The sequence below is a fragment of the Schistocerca americana genome, chromosome 1 (genome assembly GCF_021461395.2).
Source record: "Schistocerca americana isolate TAMUIC-IGC-003095 chromosome 1, iqSchAmer2.1, whole genome shotgun sequence".
NCBI classification, from domain to species: domain Eukaryota; kingdom Metazoa; phylum Arthropoda; class Insecta; order Orthoptera; family Acrididae; genus Schistocerca; species Schistocerca americana.
This window is the reverse complement of record NC_060119.1, coordinates 298,807,764-298,819,975: the sequence shown is the minus strand read 5'-3', so window position 1 is coordinate 298,819,975 and position 12,212 is coordinate 298,807,764. Positions and strand designations below refer to the sequence as shown.

Genomic DNA, 12,212 nt, shown 5'->3' with positions numbered 1-12,212 from the left:
GCCAGCAAGATCTTCGGATCTGTCCCCCATTGAGCATGTTTGGGACTGGATGAAGCGTCGTCTCACGCGGTCTGCACGTCCAGCACGAACGCTGGTCCAACTGAGGCGCCAGGTGGAAATGGCATGGCAAGCCGTTCCACAGGACTACATCAAGCATCTCTACGATCGTCTCCATGGGAGAATAGCAGCCTGCATTGCTGCGAAAGGTGGGTATACACTGTACTAGTGCCGACATTGTGCATGCTCTGTTGCCTGTGTCTATGTGCCTGTGGTTATGTCAGTGTGATCATGTGATGTATCTGACCCCAGGAATGTGTCAATAAAGTGTCCCCTTCCTGGGACAATGAATTCACGGTGTTCTTATTTCAATTTCCAGGAGTGTAGATAAATCTGAAGTACAAAACCTTACTTAACGCAGAAATAAAATATAGTTTTATTACAATAGCCAATGAACTACCCTGGAAAAACTAATACAATCAAGTTACACTAGGGTATGAATTTGAGAAATAGTTATGAACGCAAAAAAAAAGAAAAGTTACACGCTTTGTTATGATGAATGTAAATCTATTTGCATATCACTAAAGATCTGAGATAATGGTACTGCAGCAAAGGAACAGATGTGGGTTAAACAGATATTTAACATTTTGTACTGCTTTACAAAAAACTACAAAAACACTGGGCTGGAAAACATGTGAGTTGTCTATGTTCTTTTATTCCCTTGTTTTCCTATTTTTGAAGGAGAGATGTTCCATTCTGAACTCACAGTTTTTTTTCTGTTAGTGGGTGCACTTGTACCGCACTAAGAGAGAGCTCGTATTGTTTACTTACCATTATTCTTCTCTCTGTCTCTTACCTTTTTTCTTTTCCACCAAAGCTCTCTGATTTATAGCACATATTTTTTCCTACCCTATGACATATCAATGCCTTGTAGCACATAACTAGTACCCCAATATTTGCTTATTAGCTGTTATTATTCATTCTTATATCTGCCTAGAAACACTTGAGTGCACGGTCAAAAAAGGGCAATGACGTTTACGCCATTTGATGCCTCACATATTGTCTACCAATCAACTAAAATATTGGCTGCTAATGGCAATAGGGGTGGGACTTGAGGTATCCAATGGTGAGCACAGCATGAGGCTATGGAGCATAGTTGAAATGCTTAGTGATGAGTAATTCATAACAACACTACAGTGTTAGTGGTGCTGCTACAGAGCAGAGCAATGGCAACAATAAACAAAACAAACATTGCATTATATCTGCAACAACTGTTGCAAAAAATGTTCAAATGTGTGTGAAATCTTATTGGACTTAACTGCTAAGGTCATCAGCTCCTAAGCCTACACACTACTTAACGTAAATTATCCTAAGGACGAATACACAGACCCATGCCCGAGGGAGGACTTGAACCTCCGCCGGGACCAGCCGCACAGTTCATGACTGCAGCACCTTAGACCGCTCGGCTAGTCCCACGCAGCAATTGTTGCCAAAGTTTACATTTTGTCAGAAGGGAACACAAGGAATTTTGCACATTGAGAAAGAAATGGCAGATGAAATATTAGCATTTCTGCAAGATCTGTCAGTGGAATGTGTGGTGTCATGTATGCTTGATGGTGCAGACAATGCACATGGGGAGTACAATGATGATGATATGTGCTTAACAAGTGAAAGTGGTATTGAAACAGGTGTTGAGTGATGCAGTTCATTATTCTTGTCACACAGTGGGTCTCAGATCTCATCTCCAGTGAAACATTGAAAAGAATACTCATTGTCCAAGGTGCGGGTACTAAACATAATTACATACATGGAAGATCATCTGAAGCATGATAAAAAAACAATTATGAAAATATTTCAGATAAATACATAGGAATATGACCTTGTAATGCATAAGAAAATATAATGGATATTCAAGGGAGGGCAAGGTGCACTTGTTACAAAAACTGGTGTTTGTGTGTTTCAAGGATGCTTGATATAATTTGTGGGATGTGCATGGCTGTGGCCTATTTTGTTATGCACTTCAAATTACACACAACATAGATTACAGTGATTTCAAGGAAAGCAGTGGATGCTTGCATAACTTCAAATAATGATACAGTATTGGAAGACATAGGATAACAAAATTTCAACCAAAGTGTCAGCTTGATGATGCACAGCAAACTGCGGAATCAGGCCAAAAATTTGTAGATGAGATAAAACAAACTTATTGCACTGTTTAGTAAGGAATTTGTTGTCAACTCTGGCTAATCAGCATTTGAATGCATATGAAAGGAACCCCGGAAATTAGAGATACCCTGAGAACTGTATCACGATCTACTAACATCAGTGCCTTAATGCATTGATGTACAATTATGCTGACTGTTAATCTGGATAGTAAACTGACTGGAAACTTGTTTATTGTGCTGTGAGAAGTTGGAGGTGCTCTTCCCCCCTATGATTCATTCTTGCATGTGTGACCTTGCAAGAAGAGTAGGAAATTTTTATGTCACAGCAAGCAAGAGTGGGAAAACTGGTGTAAAGGAACTATAAAAATGGTATGAGCATTGCTTTTAGCCAATAACTGGTCAAAGCAACTTGCTTTTGCTTGATTCCTGTTCTGTGTATAAAAATAATACACCTTTAGAGCAAACTATCCTTCCCGAAAAAAATGTGTGACATTGCAGCTCAGCCTCTGGATGTTTCTTTTTTCTCCATACCTATAAAGCATATTCCTCCCATGAACCACAGACCTTGCCTTTGGTGGGGAGGCTTGCATGCCTCAGCGATACAGATAGCCATACCATAGATGCAACCACAACGGAGGGGTATCTATTGAGAGACCAGACAAATGTGTGGTTCTTGAAGTGGGACAGCAGCCTATTCGGTAGCGACAGGGGCAACAGTCTGGCTGACTGACTGATCTGGTCTTGTAACATTAACCAAAATGGCCTTGCTGTGCTGGTACTGCAAACAGCTGAAAGCAAGGAGAAACTACAGCTGTAATGTTACCGGAGAGCATGCAGCTTTACTGTATGGTTAAACGATGACGGCATCCTCTTGGGTAAAATATTATGGAGGTAAAATAATCCCCCATTTGGATGTCCGGGTGGGATGTCACTATCAGGAGAAAGAAAACTGGCGTTCTATGGATCATAGTGTGGGATGTCAGATCCTTTAATCGGGCAGGTAGGTTAGAAAATTTAAAAAAGGAAATGGATAGGTTAAAGCTAGATATAGTGGGAATTAGTGAAGTTCGGTGGCAGGAGGAACAAGACATCTGGTCAGGCGTATACAGGGTTATGAATACAAAATCAAATACGGGTAATGCAAGAGAAGGTTTAATAATGAATAAAAAAATAGGAGTGCGGGTAAGCTACTATGAAAAGCATAGTGAACGAATAATTGTAGCCAAGATGGACACGAAACCCACACCTACCACAGTAGTACAAGTTTATATGCCAACTAGCTCACCAGATGATGAAGAGATTGAAAAAATGTATGATGAGATAAAATAAATTATTATTCAGATAGTGAAGGGAGACAAAAATTTAATAGTCATGGGGACTGGAATTCGATAGTAAGAAAAGGAAGAGAAGGAAAAGTAGTAGGTGAATATGGGCTGGGGGTAAGGAATGAAAGGGGAAGCCACCTGGTAGAATTTTGCACAGAGCATAACTTAATCATAGCTAACATTTGGTTTAAGAATCATGAAAGATGGCTGTATATGTGAAAGAGGCCTGAAGACACTGTAATGTTTCAGGTAGATTATATAATGGTAAGACAGAGATTTAGGAACCAGGTTTTAAATTGTAAGGCGATTCGTGAGGTAGATGTGGACTTTGGCCACAATCTATTGGTCATGAACTGTAGATTAAAACTGAAGAAACTGCAACAGACATGAATTTAAGGAGATGAGACCTGGATAAAATGAAATAACCAGAGGTTGTAGACAGTTTCAGAGAGAGCATTAGGGAACGATTGACAATAATGGGGAAAGAAATACAGTAGAAGAAGAATGGGAAGTTTTGAGGGATGAAATAATGAAGCAGCAGAGGATCAAGTAGGTAAAAAGACGAGGGCTAGTAGAAATCCTTGGGTAACAGAAGAAATACTGAATTTAATTTTACGAAAGGAGAAAATATAAAAATGCAGCAAATGAAGCAGGCAAAAAGGAATACAAATTTCTAAAAAATGAGATCAACAGGAAGTGCAAAATGGCTAAGCCGGGATGGCTACAGAACAAATGTAAGGATGTAGAGACATATATCACTAGGGGTAAGATAGATACTGCCTACAGGAAAATTAAAGAGACCTTTGGAGAAAAGAGATCCATTTGTATGAATATCAAGAGCACAAATGGAAAACCAGTTGTAAGCAAAGAAGGGAAGGCATAAAGGTGGAAGGAGTATATAGAGAGTCTATACAAGGGCGATGTACTTGAGGACAATATTATGGAAATGGAAGAGGATGTAGATGAAAATGAAATGGGAGAAATGATACTGTGTGAAGAGTTTGACAGGGCACTGAAAGACCTAAGTCAAAACAAGGTCGCAGGAGTAGGCAACATTCCATTAGAACTACTGATAGCCTTGGGAGAACCAGCCCTGACAAAACTCTACCATCTGGTGAGCAAGATGTACGAGACAGGCGAAATACCCTCAGACTTCAAGAAGAATGTAATAATTCCAATCCCAAAGAAAGCAAGTGTTGAAAGGTGTGAAAATTACCGAACTAATAGTTTAATAAGTCATGGCTGCAAAATACTAACACGAATTCCTTACAGACAAATGGAAAAACTGGTAGAAGCTGACCTCAGGGAAGATCAGTTTGGATTCTGTGGAAATGTTGGAACTCTTGAGGCAATACTGACCCTACGACATATCTTGGAAGATAGATTAAGGCAAGGAAAACCTACATTTCTAGCATTTGTAGACTTAGAGAAAGCTTTTGACAATGTTGAGTACAATACTCTCTTTCAAATTGCAAAGGTGGCAGAGGTCAAATACTGGGAGTGAAAGGCTATTTACAATTGGTACAGAAACCATATAGCTGTTATAAGAGTTGAGGGGTATGAAAGGGAAGCAGTGATTGAATAGGGAGTGAGACAGGGTTGTAGCCTATCCCCAACGTTATTCAATATGTATATTGAACAAGCAGTAAAGGAAACAAAAGAAAAAATTGGAGTAGGAATTAAAATCCGTGGAGAAGAAATATAACCTGTGAGGTTTGCAATGACATTGTTATTCTGTCAGAGACAGCAAAAGACCTGAAGAGCAGTTGAATGGAATGGACAATGTCTTGGAAGGAGGATGTAAGATGAACGTCAACAAAAGCAAAATGAGGAGAATGGAATGTAGTCAAATCAAATCAGGTGATGCTGAGGGAATTAGATTAGGAAATGAGACACTTAAAGAAGATGATTTTTGCTATTTGGGGAACAGAAGTAAAGAAGATAGAAAATACAGGCTGGCAATGGCAAAATGGCTCTGAGCACTATGCGACTTAACTTCTGAGGTCATCAGTCGCCTAGAACTTTGAACTAATTAAACCTAACCAACCTAAGGACATCACACACATCCATGCCTGAGGCAGGATTCGAACCTGCGACCGTGGTGGTTGGGCAACAGCAAGGAAAGTGTTTCTGAAGAAGAGAAACTTGTTAACATCAAGTATAGATTTAAGTGTCAGGAAGTTTTTCTGAAAGTATCTGTATGGAGTGTAGCCATGTATGGAAGTGAAATATGGATGATAAACAGTTCAGACAAGAAAAGAATAGAAGCTTTCAAAATGTGCTGCTACAGAAGAATGCTGAAGATTAGATGAATAGATCACACAGCTAATCAGGAGTTACTGAGTAGAATTGGGGAGAAGAGAAATTTTTGGCACAACTTGGCTAGAAGAAGGGATTGGTTGGTAGGACATATTCTGAGGCATCACGGGATCACCAATTTAGTATTTGAGGGAAGTGTGGAGGGTAAAAATCGTAGAGGGAGACCAAGACATGAATATACCGAGCAGTTTCAGAAGGATGTAGGTTGCAGTATATATTTTGAGATGAAGAGGCTTGCACAGGATAGAGTAGCACAGAGAGCTGCATCAAACCAGTCTCTGCACTGAAGACCACCACCAACAACAACATAAAACATGTTATTGCTCTATCTACAGCTGTGCCTTAAAGGACAGCCAGTTTCATGACAAACTCCATGATGGACTGTTCTGCATTCAGCTTCATGCCATCACATCCCAACAGTTCACATGACCCCATTACACCAATATGATTCTATATGTATTCTCAAGCAAAGGAAAATCCAGGATAGAATAATAACAGTATTATGAAGAGGTTAGATTGCTACTCACCATACAGTGGAAATGCTGAGTTGCAGACAGGCACAACAAAAAGGCTACTAAACATGTAGCCTTTTGCACAGAAGCCCTTCTCCTGAAATAGACAACATACACACACATTCATGCAAGCACAGCTCACACACACATGGCCACTGTCTTGGACTGTTGAGGCCAGAATGTGCAGTCCTGCCCTGGTAGCCAGAGACAGTGGTCATGTGGGTGAGAGCTTCATTTACATGAATGTGTGTTTGTAAGTTACCTATTTCAGAAGAAGGCATTCTGGCTGAAAGCTTACTTGTTTAGTAGTCTTTTTGTTATGCCTGTCTGTGACTCTAAACCTCTGCTATATTGTGAGTAGCAATCTATCCTTTCCATATGTGTTCTTTCAAGAGTGGATCTGCAGCTGAACATCCATCATGGGTTATAACTATCAAGGAGTTTACCTTTGATCTTGATGGTGCAAAGCTTTGTGACCACTGTGGTGTGCCATTTTACATTTGGTGTTCATGTTGCAAGTTAATGGTTTGTTTTGATATTTCTTGAATGCTGATGATGTCCATTTTGTGAAGTGGAATATATACATCCCACAGAAGGTTGATCTCTATGCCTCCCAGACATCCATTTTCTGTCATTCTCATGATGCACATGGTGAGTCATTAACAGCTAGTATTTTTCGTATCATAATTGTTAACGCAACACTTTTCAAATGAGTCTTACTAAATACCGAACTAGTGACGTCACCCTCAAGAGGTTCCTTGTGAGCCGTTAGATGTGTTTAATCTTCCCAGGTATAATATGTGGAGTAACTTTTCCTTAATTCTTCTGCATATTTCCAACCTTTTCTTAGCCCCTTTCCCAGCCAATAATCTCCTGGATTTGATAATTGTTCTGTTGATTATGTGTATGCCCTGTTTTAATTGGTTTTGCTTTAGAGTGGTTAAGTTGGCATCACCACGTCAAGGAGTACATATATTGTTAGTGTGTTTCTTTATTACAACACACACAGTGTTTAAATTTTACTTCTGTTTCTCAATTCTTTGCCACTGTAAAGCTTATTACCACATTGTGTGTGTGTGTGTGTGTGTGTGTGTGTGTGTGTGTGTGTGTGTGTGTTAGGAATTTATGTGCTACTTGCTATAAAGTATATTTACAAGGACATACCAATGCTCTGGCTAACCCAGATACCAAGCATATCAAGTTGTAGTAGCCGGTAATATATTTTCTCCCCATGTTCCAGGTTCATGAACAGATGATAAATAAAGCTGCCAATCCATGGGCAGCCAGCTCCCAAAAGGTGACACCAAGACAAAAAGTATGAGTCCACTTCATTCCATGGGATAAGATCTGGCCATGACACGATAATATACAGGATTGGTGCACCTGAAAAAATGCATTATTGAATGAATTTCATGCACTTCTTATATGCCTTCAAATCCAACATTAAGTTTATACAACACTGACAAATTCAGAAATGCTTTACAACTGCTAAATACATATGGGAATTGGATATATATCCTAATCTGGGGGATTCTTGGGAATTATGTCAGCACACAAATTATGACTCCTCACTGTGACTTTGTCCACTTTGACAGTTTGGAACTAGGCTATAGTAAATCATACAGAGTATGAATGAAAATAATCTCAGAACACTCTTGACTGATTTATTTCAAATTTTTACATGATACTATAATAATTTTGATGGAAATTGGCTATGTATTTTCTTACACAACACTGTGTAAGTTTTCTGTTAAACCCAACTGGGAAAAAGAAAATCTGTGCTACACTGTGCAAATGATATATGGTATTGTATTCTTTCCCATAGCTAGTTGTAACTATTAAAGCAGAACATTTAAACCATTAGACAAATTGTTTCTCCCATATAAATTGTTTCTCCATATATATTATTTCAAACAAAAATTGTATACACAACAATGTACTGTTAATTTTCTCATTTGCAACCAGCTTTAACAGGAAGCGTGTACATTAGGGAAGTTGTATTTATGGATTATTGACTTATGATTAGAATACTACTGCACAATTTGAACCATCCAAAACTTTGTAATGTTACCTATTCACAAATTAAAACTAGGAAAAATAATGTAATTGAAGCTACTGTCCTCACAGATCCAGTTTGGTGATATCCATAATATATTGTCAAGAAATATCTGTGAAACACATAGCATAATGGGTAAAACAGCTGTATGAGAAAAATTGGTTAATTCTGAATTTCAAGGGCTTTTTGGTTGTATGTCAAGTTACGAAACAAATTATGAGACAGGATTCCTAGCCTGTATTTGCCTTCTGGAGCCAACATGTGTAGTAATACCAATAGATATCTGTGTAAAAGTAATGCATACACATTACCTATCTTCCACAAGTAATACTACGTCGAGTCACATTAGTGTGACCACTGCCTATGTTTGATGTCAGTGTGCAACAACCACTCACAGATGGCAGGTGATAGCACTACAGTGGACAGTATACCAAACGGGGTCCTGGAAAACAGTGCAGTCATTGTCATATTGCAAACTGCGACTTATCTGATATCCAAGAGCACGTTATCATTGGCTTGTGGGCTAACACTGGAAGCATTTCTAAAAGAATTAAGTTTGCAGACTATTTGCTTGTCATCATAGTTAAAGCATATCATGCATAACAAAATAGTGCTATCCAAAACTGGTGGCAATGTAACTGCGGTGCACCATGGGTCATAGATGACAGTGGTGAACAGTGGATGTGGTCTGGGGAATGTTTCTTATGGCATTACATGGATGATCTTGTCATTCTGGAAGGCTTGGTGGATCAACACAAGACTGCATCTATCCTTGGCAACATGTCCATGCTTACATGCAGTTTGCTTTTCCTCAGCAAAATGGCACCTATCAGCAGGACAATGCAAAGTGTCACACAGCTTGTAGTGTTAGTACATGGTTTGAACAGCACCAGGATGTGTTTACCATACTGCCCTGGTCACCAGACGCCCAAGATTTAAAACGAATCAAGAATCTGTGGGACCACATTGATCAGAATTTTTGTCACATGGAAATCTAGCATAGCTGGTCATGCAATGGAGTCAACATGGCTCCACATCCCTGTTGGAACCTTTCAGAACCTCAGCAACTCTCTTCCTGCATGTCTCACTACATGCACGTCTACCTCCCCCTGTGGTCTTTAACTGATCTGCCCTTCCTTTTTAATCTTCCCCAACATACTACATTCTTCTCCCTGAAGAAGGAATTATTAGTTCTGAGTGCTAGGTAGCATGTCGGTCTACTATGCAATTTTCCTCCTGAAGTTACATATTGCCTAGGAATCCTGTCTCACAAGTTATTAGTTTTCTCAACTGAATTTTCCTCTGTTTCATTATGAAGTTGCGTATGTTATTACATGAAAATCTTCCCTGAAAAGAAATCATACAATGACAATATGAGCACTTAATTCAAAGATGATCAGCACACATTATATTTTCTTTTAACTCTGCTCCTCTCAGATAGGTTATGGCATACCGTTTCTGTACCAGAGATGATGGAGCTTCTGAGTACTATTATACTGTGTGGCTTCTTCCACACTATACCTAGTGAGTTACTATAATACAAACAATTTCCAAAATTTGGTGTTAGCTTCACTACTTTGGATTATCCCAAGATTGTAATGAGGAATGTTAAATTTACAACTATGGAAAAAAAATGTTTTACAACTATAGAATGATTATTTTTCAGGTAATAATACTATCAGTGCTGTGGTACTCAAAAACTTCCAACACAATTATGTTTTCATATCCACAAATGATTATAGGTAGTCTGTTGCAAACATCCCTGTGATACAGCTGTATGATTAATCCCAATTCTGAAAAAGACGTTCTATTGTGTACATGTACACTCCCCAGGTTAATATGCACTCTGAATCCTTGAATAACCAGTAAGATCCATGATGTGAGATTTCTCCTTTCTGTTTTATTGAGGATGGAGTGCAGTAAAAGTAACTGTTAGCAATCTTCTGTATAGGACCCAATTTTGTGATTTTAATCAGACACAAAGAAGATAACTAGAAGTCAGTTTATATACACAAATATAGGTAAATACACTTAGGTGGTTTCAAGACGAATGTTTACACTACCGTACCAAATATGAACACTGTAGTGCCAGTGTATCTCACAAAGACAATGTAAAATATGGAGCACAACAAAGAACATCTTCCACTTAAGGCAAATAATGCCTTTTAATAACTATTTATAAATACAGAATCACAAATATGTCCGCCCCCAGTAGCTGAGTGGCCAGCGCGACAGAATGTCAATCCTAAGGGCCCACATTCGATTTCCAGCTGGGTCGGAGATTTTCTCTGCTCATGGACTGGGTGTTGTATTGTACTACTCATCATCATTTCATCCCCATTGATGTGCAAGTCGCCAAAGTGGCGTGAAATCTTAAGACTTGCACCCGGCGAACAGTCTACCCGACAGGAGGCGCTAGTCACATCACAGATATCTTTGACCCTGGCCTCCATTTCTCCTTTGCGTAGCTGCTTACTTTTTTGTGAAACCAGTGATAAGTCAATGCTACATCAAGAGTAGCACTCTTAAGTATTGTCCAATTTTGTTTATAAAATATATAATATCTCTAAAAGGCGTACAAATTCGAAATCAGTACTTCCAGAAGTGTCTTATCACTTACTCCTGTTTCAGTGGTCCTTATGTCTTTTTGGTCATATCATATCCTGTAGCAGCAAAATTACTGGCTTCAGATTCAAGTAAATTACATATCCCATTCACCTTTTGCTAGCTTCCTTCAATGCTGCGTCTTGCCAGATGCTCAATAAAAAAAGAATTCTTTGGTTAAATACTTTGTTAATTGTTTCCACATACCTCGCCACCTCTTAAGTTTCTACAATACCACAGCAAAGTAGCAGCAAGAGCTTCATTATTAAATATGAACGAATTGGTAGGTGGAAGTTGTGTGGCCGAAGTGCAGACTCTGACCAAATGACATTGTAGAAATGACATTGTGACAACAATGTACGTCACTGGCCAAAGGTAAGGCTTCCTCTCATAGGCGGAAGATAGGAATAGGAGGGTTGGGAGAAATCACCTACCTCTCCCGGTAAATTATGAAACAGTCTCCCTTTCTTTTCACTTACTTTTTCTGCCCCCTCTGTGCCTGTGCCCTTGGCGGACATCAATCTTGCCACCCACTTGGTACAGCCCTGACCATGATTGGATTGATGGAAAACAGTTGCCGCCGAAGTCAGCTTCCAATGGAAACAACGTGTTGTTACAAGGTCAACATCAACTAATAGGGTTTGCAACAATGGGTAGATCATTTACAGAGCACCAAATCAGTTGCCATTTCAGTGTTGCACAACAGTTGGTGAGCAGGCATAGCATACTGAACCATCATCTTTCAGAACACACCACCAACTCTACTTGCCAACTATTACAGTGCACATCAGGGGTGACTGCAGGATTTTGTATCAGTAGTGGCTAGACATTTTCCCCATACATGTGGTTTAGGAATTTTGAGGACCAAGCTACCAGTATATAATTATATTAAAACCTGTTTTTAAAATCCCAGATTTTACATTTTCCCGCCATTTGCGTAATTTTCAGTTTTTCCCATCATAAGTCCTAGTCTCTCAATTAACTGTTTTCCTCCCATTAAAAATTTCATGTGGATTACATTATCTACATTTTGTGCTAATTCATCTCTACCACAAGCTTCAACATTTCAGTTCCAACTTCATTTAAAGTTTCTCAAGACTTGTGCAATTTATGACTCACTTTACACATGTTTTGTACAATTTTTACATTATGCCGTTTGTGTTTTGGGTCACAAAAATTGGAACCCTGCAGTTACAGATCCCTTTTCATGTTCATAAACAAAGTGACTTCTCAT

General features: G+C 39.0%; 1 protein-coding gene across 2 annotated transcripts in view; it reads right to left on the bottom strand.

Moving 5' to 3' along the window:
- LOC124595276 (progestin and adipoQ receptor family member 4) overlaps positions 1-12,212 on the bottom strand; it is a 194,963-nt gene that overhangs the window by 70,246 nt on the left and 112,505 nt on the right. For both annotated transcript variants that reach the window (XM_047133955.1, XM_047133964.1), the window contains exon 2: positions 7,483-7,701. In XM_047133955.1, coding sequence (XP_046989911.1) covers positions 7,483-7,701 — 219 coding nt within the window. The remainder of the gene's footprint in view (positions 1-7,482; positions 7,702-12,212) is intronic.